The sequence below is a fragment of the Triturus cristatus genome, chromosome 5_1, assembly GCF_964204655.1.
Source record: "Triturus cristatus chromosome 5_1, aTriCri1.1, whole genome shotgun sequence".
In the NCBI taxonomy this organism is placed as follows: domain Eukaryota; kingdom Metazoa; phylum Chordata; class Amphibia; order Caudata; family Salamandridae; genus Triturus; species Triturus cristatus.
This window is the reverse complement of record NC_140587.1, coordinates 270,951,335-270,977,202: the sequence shown is the minus strand read 5'-3', so window position 1 is coordinate 270,977,202 and position 25,868 is coordinate 270,951,335. Positions and strand designations below refer to the sequence as shown.

Below are 25,868 nucleotides of genomic sequence, written 5' to 3'. Positions count from 1 at the left end.
AGGAAACAACGAGATATCTGGTGAAGGAGATCTGCAAGCTGCAGAGCAAAAGGCAGGATGGGGCTGGGTAGCCAAGCTTGTCTTGAAAGAGGGAAAGACACTTATGACACGACCCAGGCCCGCACCCACATCCTGCACCCCCAGCCATGATGAGAGCACCTTAACTAAATTATCAGAGGGGCTAGAAGAGGAGTATTACGGAAAGTTAGCCACAACTGTAGGATTGGATAGCCAGGCCTTAAGCTCCAGGAGAGATTTGCTCTATTTTGGATTTTATGGTACAGTGCTTTCTGCTACATGAATGCAGTGGTCGAAGTGGGGGAGAACGGGAGGGCACGGCGTGCCCCTACTTTTTAAATTTATTACAGTCCGTTCCCCTACTTCTTTTTATCAAGAACGCGTCCCAGGACTGCAGGAATGGTCCATACTAAAACGAAAGCTTAATCATTTAGCCCCCTGTGTGGTGCATATCGAAGAAGGCCTCTGCAGTGCCCACGACCTCCCCCCCTTCCCCTCTGTATCTGGGGACAGGGGCCTGTATAACAACACTGAAAGGGCCGTCAGTTGGAAAACTGCTACCTCCGATGGCTCTAATTACAGTGATTTACAGCTCATTTACTGCCGATGCTACCTGCCTGCCCCCACTGTGACCGATACAATGGTCACATCAAGAAGGTTTGGTGCCCCGCCCCTGACCTCGTGTGCCCTTTATTTTCGGGCTCACCCAGATTGACGGACACCTTACCGAAAAGAAGTAAGTGGGATTCAGTGAGGAATCCCTGGCTGGCTGCGAATCTGCTCTCCAACCAGCCAGAACTCGAAAATAGGAGGAAGGCGGTTGCTGTGGAAGAGGCCCCCAGCTGACCCAGCCCCACCAGCCTCTCCTGGAAATTGTTCTACGTGCCTGCCCCAGAGGTCCCCAGCCCCTCCTTTACAGACCTGCTCTTTTCTTCGCACTGGGGCCTGGAAGAGGAGCCTGGACTGCCTCAACTCCACGCTTGCTCATATATAAACATCAAGTAAGTTGGGAAATTTTATAGAATACCTTAATGCATTTTTTTTTTTTACAAACGTTTAATGTCTTAATCAGCTGTTTTCCTTATGTTATTTTATTTAATGTGTGAATGGCTACTCTGTATCTGTTAAGAGATGTGGTGTTTTAAAAACATACTGTTCACCTTTTAAAAAAAATAATATTGCATTTAAGTGGCACAAGTTCTGTGACCCCCCCCCAGCACCAGAGCCCCTTTCAGACCCCATCCCGGGTCAGACTATGAAAACAAATAGGCCCTGGCACCAAGGTCAGACTGGCCATACCGGATATGGGAGGAGAGGCTGGTTTTGTAACTGGGGACCGGTTTTGCAGCAGTGCTGCAAAATCGGCCCCCAGTAACAAAACAAGCATTTACAATGCAATAGGTCTCGCATTTGCTAAATTTTAAGCTATTGGCATTGTAAACGAGAATGCCTTTTATTTATCTCTTTTCAAAACCAACACATAGATAAAAGGTTTGTCATTTACAATGCCAGTAGCTCAAAGTCACGTAAATGCGAGACCCATTGCATTGCAAATGCTTGTTTAAAGCCCTCCCAAGAATGTGTGCAGACCACAAACATACTAGGATCCCAAAACAGATACTGAAAAAGAATAAATAAATGTACTTCTTTTAAAAAGCATTTACAATTTTAATTTCTTTCATGTTTACACAAGATCACACAGTGCTTTCGTGTTTCAATACATCACAAAGTTACCACCTCAAGGTGAGAAGACGGAAACAAAACTCTGTTGCAAGAATGTAGCAGCCAGGCTGCTTGGCGCTTTAATCTCAAAGATGTTATTTTGTGCAATAAAGAATTCTGAAGTCGACAAAGTTAATAGACCCCAAGCACTGTAAACTGCCCCAGATCACCATATGTGAAAGTGACGCCAAGACTCAAATGGTTGTTTTGTACATTGAAATCGCCGCGGTCTGTGAAAAAAACCCAAAAAGAATTCTTATCGAACTGAATTTGTACAAAGCTGTTCTAATGTACTCCAAGTTAAATATGAAGTCGTGCTTGCACAGCTACACACAATTTCTCAAAAAGAGTGTAAGTCATTGAAGTTTACAACAGTATACAATCCATAATAAGAGTTATTTTTTAAGTTCATAAACAAAAATCAAACGACTTTGAAACCATTTTATGCTCACGTGTTTTTGTTACAAAGAAATATGCCCTTAAATAAAGTAACTGGTGACCATGTAACGCGCTCTAAAGCCCTCTGGTTGTGTGTCTGCCACCGTGAGCAGGTCATTGCCACGTGTAAACAGGGCGCAAACTCTTTAATGCAAGCATTTGTAATGCAATAGGTCTTGCATTTATGCGAGCCCTATTGCATTACAAATGGGAGGCATCACGGACAGCGGGAGGGGGAGGAGTGGGGGGGGCATTACGGACAACGGAAGGGGGGAGGCATCACGGCCAACGGTGGGGCAGATGGTATTGAAGGGCACAGACAACAGGAGGGGCGTGGGTGGGGGAGTGAAAGGCACGGACAATGGGAGGGAGGGCTGGGGGAGTGAAAGACACAGACAACGGGAGGGAGGCGGGGGAGTGAAAGGCACAGACAATGGTAGGGGGCGGGGGAGTGAAAGGCACAGACAACGGGAGGGAGGGCGGGGGATAGTAAAATACAAGGACAACGCACGGACAATGAGAGGAAGGGGGAGTGAAAGGTACGGACAACGGGAGGGGGGTGAAAAGGACGGACAATGGGAGGGAAGGTGGGGCAGGGCAGGGGAAAGAATGCAGCAAAGCACGTCCTGCATGCAGTAGGAGAACCTCATTAGCGAAAATAGTGCTCACAGTCTAAAATAACACCTATTGTGTAATACTCAAAGTAAAGGGGACAGTCGCCATGAGAGGTGACAAATGGAGAGGAGGAGGTACTAAGGAGCAACTAACAAGCCAATCGACAAACCTGAAGCCAGCACTTAGGACGGACAATGACACAAGCCAATGGCAAATATGGGCAGAGAGTGGGCGGAGCTTGTACTCCGAAGCTTCTACTCCGTACTCCTCTACAATAAGCCTCGCAGAGCAGTGCATGCGCTCTGGTTCTAGGCTCCACCTAACCAGCAGAACTGTGCAGTAAAAAGACTATCTCTTAAAAACACATAACTCACTGCAGAGTTCATTGTAAACCCAGTAGTTTTTCTGCAACTATTAAAGTGTTAAGACTGTTATCTCTGATTGTTTATATTCTTGCTGGAGATAGATTAGAGATTTGTTTGTTGGCAGTTTTGAGGTTTGACTCATCTAATGTAACGCACAGGGGTAATATGCCTGCTACAAAGAAGCTGCACCATACAGATGGCAGAAATGTATTTAATGTTCCAAAGTTCTAATTAATTAATGGGAAAGCTGGATCGGAAGTTTGTGGCTGTCATTAATTCATTGATGATTAAACTCATATTTTATAGGGACCTCTAAAAAATAGTTTGTTTCTGTGAAAAACACAAAACATTTAGAAAATATTATTTAATGCATAAAGTTAAATTAACCATTGCCGATACTTCTCAGTTTTTGCTACAAAAATGTCAAGCGCCAACCAGAATCGGAATCAATAGCTGAACTGCAGGTTAGTTTGGTGAACAATTGGTCCCTTTGTATATGAGAGATGACTGGTAGAAATTGAGATAGTATTATGGCTTCTCTGCCAAAAAGATTTTGCATAGTAAAGCATAGGCAGGAAATGTACAGGAAGGTCAAAAATGTAAGTGGTCCTGTGTGAGGGTCCTTAGGAATAACATTAATGTGCTTACCTCAGAGGTCTACCCAGAGGCCTTCTTTTGGATATAAGTCATGCAGGAAGCTTTGTACCAAACTGCTCATGTGTATCATTCATGCAGGAACCCAATTCAAAGGATATTCAGAAAGAATCTGTGTCTCACACTAACAGTGATACGTGACGTTTATATCAAATAAGCATACATAGCTACAATAGTGCATTGAAAAAGGCTTTACAGTAACTGGGCCGGACTGGCCGGACTGGGCATCAGACGTTTCACAGGGCATCCGGAAGGGTAGGGGGCCGGTTTAGTTAGTGGGGGCCGGTTTTGTAGCAGTGCAGGAGTTTTAAAAACACTGCAAAGTTCCTTGTATATTCAGCAGGTTCCGGGCAACAATAAAAGTGCAAAGATAACTCTGGTGATCAATGTACCTGAAGAGAGAGATGAGATGGAGTTTTGTCGCATCTAAGGTAGTGCAGAAGGTTAATACGCCTGATGAAGAGAACATGTACCTTGCATATCAAAAACAATCATTTATGTGCACAGCTCAGTAGGTTACTGCTTTTTGTTCACTTCCTGAATGAAAATAAAATTTTGCCTTTTACTGTCAAGATCTCTTTCAAGTTTTTTTGTGAGTAGAAGAGCTAGTCAAGCCAGACAGTTCAAAAGGTATCCTTTGCAGGACACTTGAATACACAACGCCTACGTTTGAGCAGCTAGCTGGCTGACATGAATGGGGAGGAGTCTGGTGGGTTTCCGTGAGTCAGATCAGATTCTCCTGAATAGCCCATTTCTCTTCTGAGGCCTGCTTAACCCCTTCCTTGCTGTCCAGGAATGCAAAAAAGGCACACCTGTGTACAGGAGGAGCCTTGTATTCATTTCCTCAAAGTTTGAGACAAAACATACTCATTGATTTCTGAACAATGAGTGTAAAAGAGTTAAGGTAACATGTCGTTCCTGCTTATATTTTGCATGCTTTTTCCAGGGTGATATTTTTTTCAGGTAGTGCATAATTTGAATTGAGTCCCATCCAGGTGTTTATAATGGGCAGAATTGGTTTGTAGCTGAAGACAGTGCAAGTTGCTCTCAGTGGGGCACAAGGGTGTTCGGGGGGATAGGATGTGGTACTATGGCCAGTGCTACCGAATTTGGAACTGGGGAACCTGGTTCAGCCTTCATGACTAGTCCACTAGACCACTCTCCTGAGGGAGCAGATTTCCCTATTAGACCTTAGAAGGTCCAGCTAGACCTTAGAAGCCCTGGTATCTTAGCACCTTGAAGGACTATCCACCACAATCCATACAGAATTTCACCTCCAGTCTTGCAGGCAGGCCTAAAAAGCAGCACACCCTCGAGCAGCAGTGAATTTGTAACTGAGGTCATAGGACCCTTGAGGCTAGACCACCTCACTCATTGGTGCCTCCATTGGCTTTGTTACAGCAGTACTAATGCAACTCACCAGGGATTGGCATGCACAACGCAAATCTCCAAGTCATATTTTAAAAGCCACGCAAAGCCACTTTGCATGTCTTCAATGGCTTCATAAATATGAAGTAATACAAAGCAGCTCAAAGTGCTGCGTTGCCTTACTGTGCGCAAAGGAGGTGTTGCGGTGGGTGTTGGGTGGGAGACTGGTTTTGTAACCGGGGACTGGTTTGCAGCAATGCTGCAAAATCAGCCCCTAGTAACAAAACCAGCAGAACTGTGCAGCATAATGACTAACTCTTAAAAACACATAATATACTGGAGAGTTCCTTGTAAACCCAGTAGTTTTCCTGCAACAATAAAAGTTTCCACGCAACTCCCATGGTTTCACAGATTTACAAGGACTTCTAAACTTGGGATTGCGTCAAAAACTTGCACCTCCTGAGAGGAAGCATAACGAGGAGAAATATCGTTATTTCTCCTTCTTTTTTCAGCACACATAGGAAGAGGAAAGAGCCTCTTAGGATTGTTTTTGTACAGGAAGGTGCAGGCAACAGAGGCATCCTTGCACCATGGTGCAAGTGTGTCTACGTTGGCGCTAGGCTGCCAAAATGGCATCAGCACAGGGGAAAAGGAAAGGAATGCACCATATTGGATAAATACGGTGCATTCCTGCCCTTTCCCTGTGATGCAGGGCAGCGCAGCAAAGTAACTTGCTGCGCTGCCCTACGCCACCATTCCCATAAATATTCCCCATAAATTTGCAAACTTCACGGTCTCTGTTTCATGCACAAGCACTTTTAGCATGTGTTGCCTGCTTTGATGCCACTGCATTTATGCAGCAATGGAAGACAAAATTATGTTGCAGTGTTGACTAAATCCTGCAGCAAAAAAGGCTGGCCGCTGCAGCATAATGTTGTACATTTTCTGATACGTTATTATTTTGACATTTTTACACATACTAACAGTCTCTGCAAAGCAGTTTAACAAACAAGTGCAGCACTGAGAACGTGATCAGTCAACCTTTGTAAAGGGCCCTCTACTTCACAGCAACACAAGTCACGTTGTTAATCAATTTGAGCTACAATTTTTTTTCCGTTAAAACCATCAGATTATGCAGCAGATGGTGCATTATGTGGCAAACACCGGAGAGCTATAATTATGTGGAAAACATTTGCAAACTAGGATATTTTGCCATCCATGTTTGAAGTTCTCTCATGCAGTCTCTGTTGGGTGGTATTTCCAGACACCTACAGTGCTCGTGGAGAGATAAAGAACAAAGGTGTCTAATAGTGATTGCAGCGGATAGTAGTCTGGAGGGAAGAAAATAAGTGATTGAGATAATCCAAGGACCACTATCTATTTCTGACTCTACCACTGTTTGAGTCTCATAATATCAGAATTGATGCATTTGCAATTCTCATTGCTAACTAACTCGAGTAGTAATTACACATACTACTAATAAAAAAGTTGTATTTCATTCGTCTGATACTACTAAAAGCATCTGCAAAACCACCAGGTCTGGGTTGTTTGAGTGCGCTATGTTTAGATACAATAACTGGAAACTAAGAGGCATCTAATGCTGGCTTCATGATGTTGCGTGAATCACGTAAAAACGTAGGAATATAACTTTGCATGGAGGGGGGGGGGGCACAGAATGATGTAATCAACAGTGCTCCAAAACTCGTGGGGCCTTCTGTCATAGAATCTAAAGCCACATTTTATGTTCAGAAATGGTTAGAAAAAGGAAGGAAAAGTGCTGATGAAAGAAACCACATGGCTTGGACACACATGGCTTATGATTCCACTTATATGCGTATTTGGAACATTCTGTGATTGAAAACGTATCCCACATTGTAAATGTATTTTAATGTCAATAACTTGTATTAAACCTCAAATAAACGTGTTTCTATTGGTAGCATTAAAAAACACTTATAAGCTGTAACTGGTCAGTGAAATGCCAAACATGCTAAAAATTAGGATGTTTTGCTCTTTCTAGCCACACCTCTGACTCCGCCCACTGAACCAATCCCTGATTATTCCCGCCCCCTGATGCCCCGCCCACAGTTCCCCTACTTTTGTTTCCCCACTTCGACCACTGCATGAATGTGCCACACTTCAGGGGAAGTGGCCATCATTGAGGGTGACATCCTGCACCCCATTGATCGGGGTGCCCCCCTGATTGGCAGCCCAGAAGCCTAGATAAATATGGAAGAGCTGTCCAGCAACTCAGCTCCCTGCATGGAAGAAACATAAGAAGACTGCCCTGATGAACTCCTGGCCTTCACCAAGAGGAAAGCTCTCATAAGGACTGCACCTGCTGCACACTTTCGACTTCAGCAAAAGGACTTTGCTTGCTGTAAAAGTTTGAGAAGTGGACTTCCTGAAAGCACAATGTTACCAGACTCCACCTGCATCATCTCCACCAAGAAGAACCCAGCTAGACAGCGTTCAGTGGACTTTCAAGGATTTGGCCAGGGACATTGTAGGTTCTGTAGTCCTAACATCCCAAGGAGCAACTCAGAGATTCTGGAACCTTGGATGTGTGTTGTGGACACTTCAAGAGCCCAAAAGGACCTTCTGGAAGAAGATCCAGAAGTTTGGAATCATTTAGAGAATCTTTGTCAGCAAACTCCATAAGTTGACCGATCCATTGTTGCGAGTCAAGTCGGGAATGTCGAACGCGACTCGGCCTAAGATCCAGGTTTGACCCGCTGAAGCTCCGGAGCATTTTGTCTTCGACTGGACTTACAGGAGTTGACGAGGCATCACGCTGAGTCAAGCCGTGGTCCGTGGAGCCAACAAATGAGCTGCACAATACAATGTATTTTCATTGTATACTGAGTATAGACCAAATTACATGCTGAAATATGCAGTGTGAAAAATAGGTATCAAGATAACTTATGTATTTCTGAAAAGGGCAGAATATATGGGATTTATGAGCAGTGGTTATTTGTACATTTTTTAATTTGTGCGTAACCATAGGAGCATATGATTTAGAGGGTATTTTTCACAATGTCTTCTTTCTTACACTCTGGCTTACATTTTGAAGGCACAAATGCAGCGAAATCCAATTGGTAATAACAAATATCCTTGGGGGAGTGTGAATTGTGTAACCATACAATCTGAGGAAAATAGGTTCTGTAGGTGCCTGTTGGGTGTACCACCTTCTTCTCCTCATGTTATTTGTCACAAAGAGTTAAATTTGCTATAAATATCCAATTTCATTAGACCGAGACCATTGCTACTTTGGTTATCCATTTGGAGTTACGATCGGGCATTGCTCACAAGAGATATAATAAATTATTGCATCTCTTGTGATAATGACCATCAAATTCCGTGGCTGGCTTATATTAAATCAGAATTTGGGAAGCTCGGTATGGAGTGAGCTTTTACGGTAAGAGATTCATGCACCAGGTATGCCCAGATGTGGGTTCTGGGCTCACTGTGCCACTGAAATCAAGCTATCCTGGGTGAAGAGGGGTGAAACCCCGAAACCGGTCCTAGGATGCTTGCTTCAGGTCTAGGGAGGACCTGGCTTGGCAGTTCGGGTTGGACTGTTCCCATGAGGCACAGGGTGAAGACTGATTTGCATATGACCAGGTCTAAACTGAGGTGGCATGGTGAGTAAAAGAATGATGGATTTAACCCACATCTTTTGTTGGATGTTTTGATTTGTTCTGAAGTCCGTCCATCAATTGTGTGTCTTTTGCTTTCTCGCCCTAAGTGTGCCAGGTATGCCCAGACGTGGGTCCTGGGCTCACTGTGCCACTGGAATCAAGCTATCCTGGCTGAATAGGGGTGAAACCCCGAAACCGGTCCTAGGATGCTTGTTTCCGGTCCAGGGAGGACCTGGCTTTGCAGTTCGGGCTGGACTGTTCCCATGAGGCACAGGGCAAGACTGATTTACAGATGGCCATGTCTAAACTGGGGTGGCATGGTGAGCAAAAGAATGATGGATTTAACCCAGATCTTTTGTCTGGGGGTGAGGGGGGTGAATGTTTTGATTTGTTCTGCATTCCGTCAATCAATTGTGTGTCTTTTGCTTTCTCGCCCTAAGTGCGCCAGGTATGCGCAGACATGGGTCCTGGGCTCACTGTGCCACTGGAATCAAGCTATCCTGGCTGAAGAGGGGTGAAACCCCGAAACTGGTCCTAGGATGCTTGTTTCCGGTCCAGGGAGCATCTGGCTTGGCAGTTCGGGCCGGACTGTTCCCATGAGGCACAGGGTCAAGACTGATTTGCATATGGCCAGGTCTAAACTGGGGTGGCATGGTGAGCAAAAGAATGATGGATTTAACCCAGATCTTTTGACTGGGGGTGAATGTTTTGATTTGTTCTGCATTCCGTCCATCAATTGTGTGTCTTTTGCTTTCTCGCCCTAAGTGCGCGAGGTATGCCCAGACGTGGGTCCTGGGCTCACTGTGGCACTGGAATCTAGCTATCCTGGCTGAAGAGGGGTGTAACCCCAAACCCGGTCCTAGGATGCCTGTTTCCGGTCCAGGGAGGACCTGGCTTGGCAGTTTGGGCTGGACTGTTCCCATGAGGCACAGGGCCAAGACTGATTTGCATATGGCCATGTCTAAACTGGGGTGGCATGGTGAGCAAAAGAATGAGGGATTTAACCCAGATCTTTTGACTGGGGGTGAATGTTTTGATTTGTTCCGCATTTCGTCCATCAATTGTGTGTCTTTTGCTTCCAATTCTGTGGCTGGGCATAGTGCCTGTGACAGGAACAAATAATACTATTGTCAAGGCTATTGTCCCATTCGCCCCCTGGGGGGCAGGAAGATTGTTCACCCTTCTATTGGGGTAGAGCATGGCCGTGCCCATTCTGGGCAACCTCAACTCCTGTATTCCTAATAAAAAATGAAATGCCTAGGGGGGGAATTGCCCCCATCTGCCCCCCAGGGGGTGCAGAAAGAAAGTTTACCATTCGGTAAATGGTGGGGGCATGGCTGAGTCTATTCTGGGCAGCCCCATCTCTCTATTCTTATTTTAAAAAATCCCTGCTGTGGAGTCCAAGGGTCCGCTCCCCCTTTCCCTGTAGCCTAGAGAGTGGATCCCTGCTTAGGGATTGCCCTCCTGTGGTAAGCCCCAAGCAGGGATCCACTTGGCAGAGGGGCCATTGGACAGGGGAGATTCCCCACTTTCTAATGATACCGCTCCCATAAGAATCAGCGTTTGAGGAGCTGAGACATCCCAGAGAGCACTGATTCAGTGAAAGTGAAACATGCCCTACGGCTTGTTTAACTTTCACTATTGTATGAAATGACATTAGAGCGCTCATTTTCGTGAGCATCCCAAGCCTAGGGGTAATAATGGGAAACCCTCCGCAGTTTTCTTCCCATGGCTGACACCCACACTTGGGAGGGTGTGCGTGTGTCAGTCACTGGTCGACACCCGCATCAAAGGAGTTAAGGCTTGTACAGTTATGTTTGGATGCTGTAAGACTAATCAGCGAACCTCAGAAGGAAACATGCCCTAGCTGGTGCAAATGTGTTGTTCAAGTGCACCGTTCATAAATTGTTCCCACGATGGATGTGAGGCTAGGGGATTACCATGCAGGTAAACAAATACATTGATCTGTTTTATTTACAACGAGACAGATCCATAATGCTCAATACACAATCAAGAGAGGCTCCAGCTTGTGAGGAAATAGACAAATTCTAATGCTTACATGGCCTGTAATTTCATTGACATATTATGTTTGTAACTAATACAATTGTCGTATTTACTTCTAAAATTATGAAAACAGAACTCTGTTGCTGATATCTCAATAGTTCTAAAAAGATAGTGTCCATCTAAGATGGGCGTCTTCAGCATCATCGTATGCCATGTAAGTGGACTATTCACATGTATGTAATCAAATTTGTAACAGTGCCTGGGCCAGATGTACGACCATAGCATTTTGCGACTCGCAAATTGCGACAAATGGCAAGTCGCAATTGCGACTCGCTAAACTTAAGGTGCAACAGTGTCTGAGACACTGTTTGCGATTCCCTCTAAGGAAAACGGGCTGCATTTAAAAAAAACTGCTTTATGTAAAAGCAGAACCAGACATAGTGGTCTACTGACCCTAGTAGACAACCATCCCTGGGAGTGCTAGCCATTCCCAATGGGGTAGCAAATTGTGCTTGCCTCATGAATATTGATGAGGCATGCAATCTGCAACCCCATCGGGAATTGCTAACAGTGTCTGTGACACTGTTGTACATTGCATTTTGTGACTCGCAAATTGTCAGTCGCAAGGCGACGCAATGTGTATGTCGCAAAATGCAAGCATTGTATATCTGGCCCTTAGAGTATTCTCTCAAGTTGGCCATGGTAACCCAAATATCTCTTCTGGTTTGTAGAATGTCTCTGTAAATAATTATCTACATCTGACAGGAGCATATCCGAGCATTGAATAACAGAGATAAGGCACTAGTGCTGAGTCCCTCATTACACGTGGCCTCTTAAACACAAAGGGTCAGTATCAACAGTTGACAGTTTCTTCTGAATTATGAGATTCGTGATCTGTTTATAATCAACAGAGATTGTAGCTGCTAAAATCAACCAAACTGTGTGAAACTTCAGGTGGATCTAATGAATTAACAGGTGAAGAGGAACCAGAATTCCTGATTCCTTTGGCATTTCCCATTTCTAAGGGGAACGTCAGTGATAACATTCCTAAGAAGACCCTCAGAGCCACATTTACCAGAACGGTTACTGGCCCACTCAGATTAAGGGCACAAGTTTACTTACCATCTGAAAGAACTGAACTAGAGTAAAAATAATCTGGTGAGTCGCATGGGCGTGCTAGTACATTTGAAATATTTTCCCGAAAACTCTCCACCCTGATCTCACAAGGGAGTCCTATTTCTCAGAGCATAAAGGGAAACACTGGATGGCTCATGCTTGCATGTCGCATTCCTTTACTTATGTTTATTTTTGTAGCTCAATTCCAGCAAAAGATGCATGATCAGAAATGTCCTACAGCACTGTGCTGGCCTATCTCAAATATCTCTTTCCAAGAATTGCAAGGGAAATGTTGGGCCCTACAGCACTAGGTCTTGGTGGAAGAATGAAAACAATTCTGCAAGACTTTATTTCATTTTTTGATGTGCCTTTTGTGAAAAACAGTCTGTAACATTATCATAAACCAGTGATACTCCTGACCTTTATGCCCCTTGGGAAACAGTAGTGCTGGGCTGCTGTTTACTTGAGAGAGTACTAACATTCAGAAACATGTTAACTTGATGGGCAGGCATTTATTCACATGCTAACTGAAGTAAAAGAAAAAAGGTAAGTCTGCACCTCTTAAGGAACTCATTCATTTTTAAAGACATATTGCAAAAAACATGTAAAAATGTGATAAAGACGCCACACAAATCCCGAAAAATGTATTTCATTAACATGCAGCAGCATTTCCTTTTAGTACATACATCAAATAGATCAGTTTATTCAGAAGTATTTGTTTTTATTGATATTTTTCAAAAATGAACATAGAAACATTAATGCCTCCTTCCACCATGACCACAATGCCAATAGTGAACTAAGAGGCAAGTCACACACTTTGGTCAAGTGAGGAATTAGGATTGATCCCAGGTTTTCTGGTTTCACATTGTTTAATTCTATTTCATTCCAATTTAATAATCAAGCTCCTTCCTCTTTACACTTGATTTTCCCAAGGTAGCGATAGCAAGTGGAGAAGGCTTACCCCAATGTGTTGTAGAGGGATGGTCACTCAGATAACACAGTATTGTTGAATGTATAACTCTTCTAGGGACTAGGGTCTTCATTTAGAGGGCAGTACTGAACCCTCAAAATAACTCCATGACTCACTGTCCATGCCATGCACATTCTTCCCCAATGCCCACCTTAAACCCCCTCCAAAGCCCCACTCTCACTTTGCTGGCATGATTTCGGCCCTCAAGCACATCACAGGCCATACTTTTTGGCTGCTGGGAATATATTTACGAGTACCCATGTTGTCAACTGTTTATGTCATTATTGTTTCGCTTATTTCTACTATTTCTTTCCACAGAAGCCAGCCTATCAGTTTTTGACATACTCTACGAGAGGGCAATAAATCAGTGTGTCAGATTAAAAACAATTTTTAAAACCATATTTAAACCAGCATCTGTTCACAGGTCCTAGTAACAAGTACACAAATTGTATGGCCTATTATTAATATTGGCATACTTCTCTATAGTGGTAAAAAACAGCAAATGAGTTTTCAATTATTAATTGTCTTAACCACACAGCATTTAGCATATGCTGGGTGCCTGCACCTAAAAACATGCATACTGAATCATAGCATGATAGTGCACTGCCAAGCATTATACTGGTTGTTAAAGTTAGAAATATGACACTGCATTTAACAACTGGAATAGCCCATGGCAGTGGGCTCCTATGCTGTTAGAACAATCCACCCACTGAGGATAGACTATTCTAAACAAAACAGGGTGAAGCCAAAAGACAAACCATGGATGGTTGGAGCAGAAGGCCTCTGTCAGCACATCATTGGCCATCTGTTTCTCCATTATCGTCAATGGACCTCCCAACATTGCAGTATACTGATATAGAATTTTAGCCCACAGCCGAGGGCCATACTGATATTAAAGTGCCAAGACATGCGGGTGGGGTTTTAATGAGGAAGAGGGCCTTCAAAAACCGGTACAGCCCGAGAGCTAGTCAAATAATACTCCCACTGAAGGAAGAATGTTCTAAATTAAAATGGTAGAAACAGAAACACAATATTGGGATGTTGGACCAGGCCTACAAGGGCCAGTATTGGCCACTGCTGTCTGTAACCCACTCTCATGTCTTCAATGGAGCTCTCAACATTCCAGTGTTCTACTTTAAGTGATGCATTTTACAAAGCCATTGCAGTGAATGGTCTGACTCACCTGACGTTCTCGTAGCGGTGAATGTATATCTTATGAAATTGATGCTGCAAGTGCTCGTCCTCTACGTTGGTCATGTCATTTATCATTTCCAGCACAACAAATCGAGGTAACACGGAGAGTACCAGCCGCTCCTGCAACAAAGCAAGGATCAAGACATTAACTTGATTCTCTACATGGTATATGTTCAACTTGTTATGTGCAAAGAAGCACCCACTAGTTCTGTGAGCAGAACTTATCGGCTAGTGCAATATCGGGTGGAATGGATCCTACTCAGAATGTATCTGAATCCTATTTCATCATGGCACTGATTCACAAATGTTTTGCCCAACTAGAGGCCCCAAGACAGCAATTTGCAAGAGAAAATTTAGCATGGAATTTTACTCATATCAAATGAATTTTCAAATTTGGAAAATCAGCCCGTATGGTGGCTGATCCTTATTTGTAAATACTGAAGAAGCTGCATACTGAAATGTACAGGTTCTATGAGGGTAGCACTTGAAATTGCAGTAAACGCCCCTCAAATGTTATATTTGTGGGTATTATATACAAATGACAGGTAATGTCCCACTGTACACATAAACACTCGTTGACTGCAGTGAAGCACAGGAGTAAGTGGTAGGGAACGAGAGGGGAAACCTTCATATTTTATGGGGTCATCAGAGAAGCGATGTTTTAAGTAGCAAGAACTTTTGGGAAACAATCACGAGAAATGTGTGTGCTTTTGCATACTGTCACATCATTTACTAATGCATGAATTTCCATCTAGTTGAAAATGAGCAGGTATGAATTTTGCACATTAAAGTACTCCTGGAAATATACAACAGATGCAGATGTTCAGCAGTACTTGTGAAATTCTTTGTGAATTCCATACAACAGCCTTACATACAAATAGAGAAGTAACACTGCAGAGTAGATTTACCACTTTTAGAAATTGGCCGTTTGCAAAGTGGCAAATTGGCTGCAATCATGTATTTATAAACACCTAGCATGTATTCCTCGTTTTCATCTTCAGTTATCTTTAAGTGGTCACAGCACATTTGTTAGCATAAGAAACAATCCACAGTATTACCCATTTCTCTAGAGACAGCACTCTAGAAAACAGAGGCTGTATTATAAGACAATGATAGCATTAAATTACAAAGAAATAAAAAAATTATCGTTTAGAGTAGGTGAATATTTATAGAGTATACAAAATATACATATGAATTGAACTTATTTATGGCAAACCTAGGTGAGAGGAAACAAAATGCAGTTCACTGCATAAGAGGAGCGATTGAATGTTGTGTATATATTTGTGGAATGAGGGAGGGTGAGCTCTCTCTGTCCTTCAGCCTAGAGAGAGGAATTGGTAGTTCTTTATCAGTGGTCGACATGGTGTTTCTTGAATTGATGTATTTTTAGCTACATTACGAAGTGGATGAGAGAATCAAGGGGCATATCAACAAGGCATGGCGGTAGAATTATCGCCACTTTAGCGTCCGTTTTCGAACGAAAAGCTGCGATAATTCTATCGCCCTATCAGCATGGACACGCTAACACATGAATCCATGCCTTTGTGCACATTTTCTTTGCTCTTCGCATCGCTAATGAGATGCGAGGTAGGCGTTCCTGACTGAAAATCAGCGGGAATAATCGCTAACCACGGCTTCTCCCTATTTACTAGGAAATCGCTAACCCGTTTAGCGTTATTAAAAGTAGCGCTAACCGGGCATATCGACGGTTCCTTACTCCTGCTAATTTCCCGACTTAGCTATATGTTGCTGGGAGGTGGATCATGCTGTTAAGTTCACTTCTCCCTATTTACAATGTTTTCCCTAACGCTTTGTTATATCACTGGTAATCCAGTGATATTTCCAGCTTATCGCCGCTATCGCCGGGATTTCTGTCGCCTCGGCGATGCGCGTTGTAAATATTGCGCTGACCGGGAGATAGAATCCGGCGATAGGCGGCGTTAGGATTTTGCACTCTAAACGTGGCCAGCGATAATTATCGCTGCCGCTTGCTGATATGCCCCCAAGTCTTATTTGTGGCTAGATGTTATCCAAGATCGTTGTCGATATCTTGAAACAGCTGATTTCTGGTATTTTCCTTTTTACAGCTGTGATTTCCAGTGTGGGGAAGAGATACATTTGTGTTCTGGACTGGGTGTCTATCCTAGACTCTTCAGAGAATGATTATGATGATGAACAAAAAAAAGAAAAAGGTGAAGATCCACCTGGAGACAGAACGAGTCGATTGTAGAAAAACACATGAGTAGCCAGAAAAATATCCACTTCAGGGCATTACAGCAATTGCAAACTGTGGTGTTCGCCAACCTTAACAGTTTGGCCCACCCTGGAGTATTCTGGAACAATCACATATCTGCTATCTGCTCTTAAGAGTAAATCAAATTTACAGGGGCAACATTCTGTAATTATTGATACTGTGCAATGGCACTGGGATTTTGCCCTAGGAACGAGGCTCCAGTTGGGTGAAGGGATCACTATATCGCATGCGATTTATACCATTACAAACATATTGCATCCACCCCATTGATTATCACAATATTTTCAAGGTTTATAGATGTGGAGTGTGTGTGTGGGTGTGTGTGTATATATGTATTCAATGAAAAAACCATAGGTTTCACACATGTTATAGTTAGCTGGAAATTTTACTGATAAAAAACCAATGAAATTCCCCCGTTATAGTTACTGTAGGCAACTATAACTCACGCGACCGCAATCCTCTGCTGATGCTAATACTGTATTTAGACACTTATTTGCCCATGTCTTCTTCCATTAAATTTTAGCTATACATATTTGACAAATTTTTTTTTTTCATAAAGACACATATGTCATCACCAGAGGATTACGGTCGCGTGAGTTATAGTTGCCTACAGTAACTATAACGGGGGAATTTCATTGGTTTTTTATCAGTAAAATTTCCAGCTAACTATAACATGTGTGAAACCTATGTTTTTTTCATTGAATTAGCAAGGTTTTTTAAATGCTAATTCCTAACTATAACGTGTGTGAAACCTATGGTTTTTTCAGTGAATTTGTACGGTTTTTTAAATGCTAAGTTACTTTACGCCATTCGTGGCGTGCACGCCCACTTAACGCAGTTCGTTCCGTGCGCGCACCGTGCGCGCACAGTGAGCACGCGGTGCGCTTCGCGCACCGCACGCCCACTTTACGCAGTTAGTGCCGTACACGCGCACCGCGTGCCCACGTTACGCACCGTGCGCACATGGAGGACATATTATGCGCTTCCTTCTGATAGGTAATCTGTTAAATTTAATTTGTAAGTGATCACAATAATATGCCATGCACAGAGAGTGTTTTTTTTTTTTATTAAAATTTTTAGCGTAAGCGCACCGTACGCGTACGGTAAGCGTAATCGGCGAAATTTTCAAAAAATAAAAATTTACCGTTTTTGGCCTTGGGGGATCTTTGAGGACTCAACTAACATGGCTATGTGCATGGGCGCTGTCTAAACAGCCCCTTTATATGTTTTTTGCCTTTGTTTACAGCCCCCCCCTCAGAGTGCGAGAGAGAAAATGGCGGCCGCCGCTTCCTGGTTTCGGCTGATTCGAATGTTTACTAAGATCTAACAGCCAATCAGAATCGCGCTCGCACACGCCACCGTACGCGTACGGTAAGCTTACGGTAAGCGTACCGTAAGCTGGCTCAGATATATATATTGATTTAAAGGCTATTTTCTCTGAATCTACTGAACAGATTTACACCAAACCTACAAAAGGCACTTCCTTGACCTGAGGACTACCTCTCTGCCAAATTTCTAGTAATTCTGTTCAGCCGTTCGGGCTGTAGCCCTGTCTAAAGGTCCTATGGAAAAATGCATGGGAAAAACGCGTTTTGGGACCCCCCTTTTATCTCAGCCCCCGCTTGACGAATCCCCCCGAGACTTTCAGGGTAGGAGCGGAGCGTAGCGCCCCACCTATTTTGAGAAATTCGCGAGGATTCGTCGACCGGCGCCAAAGTTATTCAAAATAGAATGTTGCGGATTTCCTATGGAAACAAGGTCCTAACTATAACTACCTACTGGCGACCGCCAGTAGGTAATATATATATATATATATATGTCCTTGATGATGTAGTGGTAGGCGCTGTCATATATTTGTAGGTCAATATTGTTGGCCTTGATGACCTACTATACCATTTTGGCTCTTACTTAATTTATTTCTTGCAGTTCTTTAACTAACCCAGATATAGCTCAAAGAAGTTACTGCCTAATTCAACCACATAGGGAATCCACAGTCTGTGCATATTACAATTCCACAATCAACAAAATTCATTTTGAGGTTGATTGGGAATATAGAAATTAGAAAATGACCAGATGCAGGCCGCTTGTGACTGGCATTCCTATACCGGGGATAGTTAGAGGTTGTACTGTCAGTTGAATCCATTTTTATGCCACAACAGAGGCACAACTGAATATATATTGTATCCATTTTTCTGTCAGAAAGAATTTAAATGCTTGGAGGATATTCCAGTGTGCGACCTTTCATCAGATATGTGAGGGGACCATTCACTGGCGCAAGTACAGTGCATGGGACCAAACAGTATCGTAGCATTTGTGTGATATCTGTTGGTTAGCAGGGACCTGGGGTGTCGCTGACACAGGAAAGAAGTCAGCAGTGCACTCCTGGCCAATTCTGCACAGTGAGCTGACCTTGCACTGTAACTGATGTGCATTAGCACGTATTTGATGTGCAGCCATGTCAAGCCATACATGGCATTCAGACACTGCCTAAGACTCCAGCTACCCATCTGAAATGCTGAAATAAATCCATCAGATACATGCACAGATACGGACAGCGACACAGACAAGGCTGGACTGGGAACTCAAACTGGCCCTGGCAATTAATTCGGACCGGCCGCGGGGTGAAGTGGGGGGCGTGTTGGGGCTGGTGGGAAGCACTCCTGCTGCTTTTGGTACAGGGGGCCGCTATTGCAGCACTGCTGCAAAACCGGCCCTCTGTACCAAAAACAGCCCCTACTGCTCCAAAACTGGCCCCCCACTCTTCCGGCCCACCGGGGAAACGCCCAGTGCCCTCTATAGCAAGTACGGCCCTGGACACAGACCAACACAAACTCTGATTCCACCTCTCTCTCACCCTCTTCCCAGCCAGCAACCCATCCAGTCTTGCTTCTTCTGCTCCTTCTTCCTGTTGACCATCAAGATGCCTATACTTTGCCAACAACAACTGAAGCCAAGAAAGACCACACAACCAACCACCAGTCAACAATAGTCATACCTCAACACATAAATCCACCACACTCTCGACAAGCAAGCCCGACAGCACCTTCCACTCACCAAACCTCGTTAAACATCTTTACAATCATTCTTACAACTCAAAAAAAGCATTATTAACACCCCACCGGACACCATCATCGACAATAGTGTGCCCCAACACCACACTACAATAAAATACTTTCCAGAACGATTCAGATAAAGTTAAACATAGCCCATTTACGCACATTTATGCACACATCACATCATGCCCATTTACTTGGTGCTCTCAGTATCGTGACCTTCTGGTATGTTTCCGTCTTGTATATCTCCTGAGATCGACGGATTTTACAAAAACTGGTGACAGCACGGCTGGCGGTTTTCCATTGGTTGTGCCCTTGACTCAATTTTAGAACTGGGAATGTACAGAGTACGACAATTACACACCTAGCACAAGGAATCAATAAACTTATAAACAGGGGACGTGATACACACATCAAATTAAGCATTGGGCCTTAACCTGCTTCCTGCAGGGCACTGCACGCCGCTAATCAATATTAACTGAGCTGGCAGCGGTTATTGAGTCTGAATCAGGTGCAGGAACAGATTAGGAAAAGAAAAAATGTACCGATGGTGAGATTTACGCTGGGAGAATGTTGCTGACAGTCAGACAGACTTGGGGTTATTTTTGTGCTCATTATTAGACCAATGCGTTCTTTCCCTGTGTTGCAGGGTCAAATCTGTCTTGGTCCTTTGATCACATGGAGTGTAGAATTCCTGGAAAAGGCGGTCTCACCATGTGAATCATATAACCATAGCCTGCAGAAATGCAAAGCTTATTTTCTTCTCATATTGTATGGAGTGGGATCTCTTCCCCATGATCATATATTTAATACAATGTTGCTTTTGTAAACTAAACTGTACCCACAGCAACAATGTCATTAAGATAAGGTGTACTTGTTTATTCATAAGTGTAGGAATTACGTGGTAACATTCTAAGAGCAAATAGAAGTAGCAATTGCTTCCCCCTCTTTGTAGCCCAGGCATCCTGCTTAGCAGCTAATGTATCCACCTCACAGCTCAGTGCTTGACTGTGTGGTCACAGATGCATGTTCCGGCAGGTGCACCCAGCCTTTGATCGTTCAAGTGCCGATAAAATTAGTGTCGTTGAATTGGGTAGTATGAAACATTTCTTATCTGTGGGGCGTGGCCAAGCAGCCAAGATGGTGGATGCACCTTAGAGAAGCTCTGCTATCTGCTCCTATTATCCTGCTTATTCCTCGGTAACGAGAAGCCTTTCGCAAACATACAGACTGTGTAACAGAGCTACGGCATCAGCACACCAAGCAGTGAAGAGAAAACACACCGGGAGGACAACAAAACAGCATGAGTCAAAGGCGTATCAGTGACCCGTGGCGAGCGGAAAGAAGCCCTGAGGCACCACCAAGGTGCTTGTCAGCCGTTGCCTCCAAGCATGCTGAACACTACTCAACAACAAGCGGATACGGACACACAAGAGTAGCAGAAATGACCCAGCCCACGGCACACACCGTGAGCTGCAACGTACCACCGAGCCATGGTCGTGGCCGCTGGCGGCGGTAACGAGGCGGGGCCCAGCCTGTGATCCTGATCCCCAACTGTGCCGATCCCACTGTCCTAAGGCCCCGGAGGTCAGATCGGGCCTGGGCTTCAGGGTCCCCTAAACCAGGCAGCCGTGGTGAGTTAAAGGCCTTTTCCAATGACACCATGGCCCGATAAAATGCGGCAGACACTGCAGCGGCCCGCACCGGCAAATGCGATATCCGGCCATAACTAAAGCAGTTCAAACATAAGTGAGCACAAGAGGTGAGGAGTGGGGAAACTACACAGGAGCCAGAGATGACTGGGAGAGGTCCGGGGGCCGGCTCGGTCCCAGGCCTGAGGACAGAGACAAATTAGGGCGGGTGCACCTCCCCTGCATTAACGAGAACCTTTGCACTGAAGACACATAACAGGCCCACGAGGGGGAAGAAAACACCCCAGCGAGCTCTAGCTGCGCTCCGCTGGCTCAAACATGAACAGTGACTCATGGACAGAACAGGAGGCTTCCATGCTCTGCCTGACTACTGCTTCATAGTAACACCAAGTCAATCGCCGCTGGCGGCGGGGACCATGTTCCCTCAGGCCCACTGAGCAGCACCATTGCAGCTGATAAGGGGGGCTCACGAGACACACAGGGCCTGGGGAAGACAACCGTGCTGAGCGATAAGCACAATACTGCCTCCCTCATATTAACAGGAGCTCCATAGGTAGTACAAAATTCACTGGGGAGTTGAGAAGAGCACAGTGGCAAACCATGAAAACGGAGGCAACCCCCTCAGAACAGAGATCTTAGCAAATACTAAATCTCCACTGAACATCGGACAACAAGACTAAGGGTGAAGGCAGAATGCTCGGAAGGCACAAAGAAGTCCCCAATGACCGCCCAGAGGCATGATAGCAATGTCAACCCAATCATCGTGATTGGAGGAAGGACGGTGAAAGCTCTGAACACACAATACTGCAGCATAAGCCATCCCATGCTGCACCCAATATACACTAGAGGCCTGAGAAACAGCATCCATATGCCTACAGCCCAACAGCTAGCTATGGGTCACCTGTGGTCGACCATGCTACAGACAGTACACCTGTCTAACTCGGACAGACCACCCCAAACTGAAACCGCCATAAGCACTGAATCCTTGCACCAAACATTAGCTGCAAAAATGGACACAGTATTAAGCACCACTGAAAAACTCGGTGTAACCAAACACGCACGTCTTTGGAGGCTAAAATTGACAAAGTCACAACAGACTTCACACTTTTACATGCAGATCACTGCAAACTAGCAGAAAGGGTGCAAACCAACGAAACTACACTGGCTTAACTGCACCGAAGCTCAGACACCGCAACGCTACAAAATCTGCTAGACTGGAAGAAAGTCTGGAAGATGCAGGAGGCTGATCGCGCCGAAACAGTGTACATGCGGTGAGCCTACCGAAGGGTACAGAAGGCTAGGACGCAGTGTCCCTTGCAGAGAACTGGCTAAAGGAGCTACTACCCGAGAATGCGTTGTCTCCTCAGTTCGTAGTAGAAGGTATAGAGTGCCGACTCGCAGGCTGCCTCCTGGTGCAAACCCCAGAATGCTCCTGATTCGACTGCTGAATTACAGAGACAGGGATGCTGTCCTAAGAGAAACTCACAAGCTGTCAGATAGAACAGTACAAAACGCACATGTCATGCTGTTCCATGACAACACGGCACAGGTGCAGAGATGCAGGGACTCCTTCCAGTCAGTGAAACCACTCTTGCATGAGCTGGATATGCGCTACTCACTGGCTTGACTCTGAGTGATGGCGACAGGTCTCACCCACGTCTTTGACTCCCTGATGGATGCATGGGACTGGCTGGAGGATCTGGGGATGTTAGCCGGACGTACATTGCCAGGTGCCCAGGCTCAGGCAAGCAAGACCACGTCAAGACAGGGGCAACTGCAGGCAAGTCAAGAGCAAAGGGGCAACCCAGTCAACCACACCGAAAGCTGTCCCCAACCTGGAGCAAATAATATTAGAGCGACGAGAAGCTCTACAAGTGGCAGCTGCGATTACTGATCGGATGCGCGGTTCAGATCAGAAAACAGTCAACCAAGTCAACGAATGAAGAGGAATTCGCCCGCTCATGGCCCAGAGCACATGATTTGCCGACTCTGCCAGTGGTGACGCCACAAAACTCCGACAACATAATATAGGCACTAGCTAGACACTGACTGATCAAGTGAAAGCCTATAGACTTAGATGAAGGCTCATTAAATTATAATGGTTAAATTGGGTGTTCAAGCCATGCAAGCAGAAATTAACTTGAGTAACTGGACTACACATGAGAACGGCGCCAAAATGGTGTTTCCAGCAAGAGCTCTAGGAAACCCATTATTCACTTGAACATGCAAGGTTCTCTTGATATGACACTACAGGGGCTAACATCCCTGCACAGGTGACCCCCAACACACACCAACATGCTCGGTACCCCCATTCCACTAGGTCATACTTTGGAAGGACCCTTGTTTTGGGTCTGCGCCAATAAAGTTGCACATGTTACAGTGCTAAACTCCATTTTTCTTTATACACCCATTTAAGGAGGAAGCACTACCCGAGCCCCGCATAAGCAGCTGTTCTCAACGGACGCAGAAGATCCAGGCCGCACGCCGCTCATGAACAACACACAAACTCATAAATCCCTTACATGGCGTACACTAACGTCATTACCTGGAACGTAAGGTTCATACAGACACCAGCAAGGCGCTACTCCAAATACTCATACCTACAACGCAGGGCCACAAACATAGCGTTACTGCAGGAAACACACCTAACACAACTGGAAGCAACCCGCTTTCGCCGGCGCTGCCGAGGTCAGATGTTCAGCACTAATTTCTCCTCACAGGCAAGTAGGGGGTGTTGATATGAGTCAAAGCAGGGACACCCTTTGAGATAGAGGAGGTGAAAACAGACACGGAAGGTAGATACGTATTTGTAAAATACCGGTTAAATGGCCAACCCATTCTGATAGGGTCCATATATGCTCCCAACACTGAACAACATTCCTTCATCAACTCACAAATGCTCTTGCCCCCTGGAACGGGATTCCCTGGCTGCTGGGTGGGTACTTTAATTCTGTACTAAACATCACCGTGGACCGCTAATTCTCGCCCCTGATGAGCACTGCTGCCTCTTGGAACGCCCACACGTTACGCACCTGGCTTGCACACCGGTCCCTTACGGATGTATGTTGCACCCACAACCCTGAAACACGCATATATTCTTTCTATTGTTCTAATTAGACAAGTAGATTACCTGGGACACACACACACTCCAATCATAATCCCCAACACATGCAACTTATCTGGGACATAGGCCCACCAGCTGTCTCCACTTGCCACCTCCAGCTGGAAGCGTTGGAGGACCCAGCAGATCAGGTCTCCCAGGGGACTGCCATGGCAGAATACTTCAACGTTAACGCGGGTGCCATAAATAACACACTGCTTGAAAGGTAGGCATTTAAGGGGGTCATTAAGGGGGGCATCATTTGACTCACGTGAAATATGCGTAAACAAATGACTATAGACATAGACACGGTGGAACGCAGGTTATTACAGCACAAAACCAGGGTGGCGTCTGGTGTAGGTGCAATGAGCATGTGGAACTGCTAGAGCAGTTAAGATGCCTAAATTGTGCCACACACTCAGCACGCACACACGCAGTGTCACATAGGCCTGGAAGGCTATTGGTGTGGCTATTGTGCCAGGAACAGCAATACGCACTGCAGCAGGGCACACAGTATATACACAGCATGAGATGCACGCAGAGATGATGAAATATTACACTGCCCTCTACAAGACCGCTGCCCAACACTACCAGGAACGCGTAAATGCCTTTCATCGCGCCTACCCGTCATAACACCGGAACAGCACGCAACACTGGATGCCCCGATTAACCCAGATGAGATTCGATAAGCCATAGCGGCATTGGCAACAGGTAAAACCCCTGGCCCGATGGTCTACCCACAGAATGTTATAAAGCATACGCAGTATCGCTGACCCCGCGCCTCCACACTCTATATACTGCTGCCTTAGAAGAAGCTGCTCTCCCTGTGTCATTAAAAAAGGATCATTTAGTCTCGCTCCCTAAACCCGACAGGGATCCAGCGGAACTGGGTTCATATCGTCCCCTAGCCCTATTAAATACAGATTACAAAATATTAGCACAGCTACTGGCAGACCGGTTGGCACCTCTTGTCCCATCCCTAGTTCACACTCACCAGAATGGGTTTTGTTAGAACTGGGGGTCTCTAGTTGGCTGAGGTAGGTACCTTAGGCCAAATAGAGACCCTTGCTTCTAAGTCAGGGAAAGGAAGGACACCTTCTCAGATAGCCCCTGCTCAACTCCTCGGTAGCTTGGCACGAGCAGCCAGGCTTATCTTCAAGGCAAGCGTGTAAAGTATTTGCAACCACGCTCCCAGCAACCCAATGATGACACCACAAATGGACTCCACACAAGTTTCATAAAAAAACAATTATATGTTTATATAACAAGATATACGATGAGACCACACGATGAATATCCAACATATGCGTATTTGTAATATTTCACCTGGCTGGTTATTAGGCCAGCCAGCCCTTGTAGGTTCTTGCAGTATTAATGAGCATTTCTCTATGATCCTCCTGCAGTCCTAATGCAATGCTATGCAGTTCGTAATGCAAGAATCAGGCATTGGTAATGTCAAAATAATGCAGTTCGTTATACAACAATCAGGAAGTTCGTAATGCCAAAATAATGCAATGCGTAATGCAACAATCAGGTAGTTCGTTAAGCAAAAATAATGCAATGCATAATGCAACAATCAGGCAGTTTGTTATGCAAAAATAATGCAATGCATAATGCAACGTTCAGGCAGTTCATTATGCAAACATAATGCAATGCAGAATGCAACAATCAGGCAGTTCGTAATGCAAAAATAATGCAATGCGTAAT

The 25,868-nt window shown here is 44.9% G+C and overlaps 1 protein-coding gene across 2 annotated transcripts in view; it reads right to left on the bottom strand.

Moving 5' to 3' along the window:
* ADCY8 (adenylate cyclase 8) overlaps window positions 1-25,868 on the bottom strand; it is a 1,038,851-nt gene that overhangs the window by 591,927 nt on the left and 421,056 nt on the right. For both annotated transcript variants that reach the window (XM_085604917.1, XM_085604918.1), the window contains exon 3: window positions 14,092-14,222. In XM_085604917.1, coding sequence (XP_085461043.1) covers window positions 14,092-14,222 — 131 coding nt within the window. The remainder of the gene's footprint in view (window positions 1-14,091; window positions 14,223-25,868) is intronic.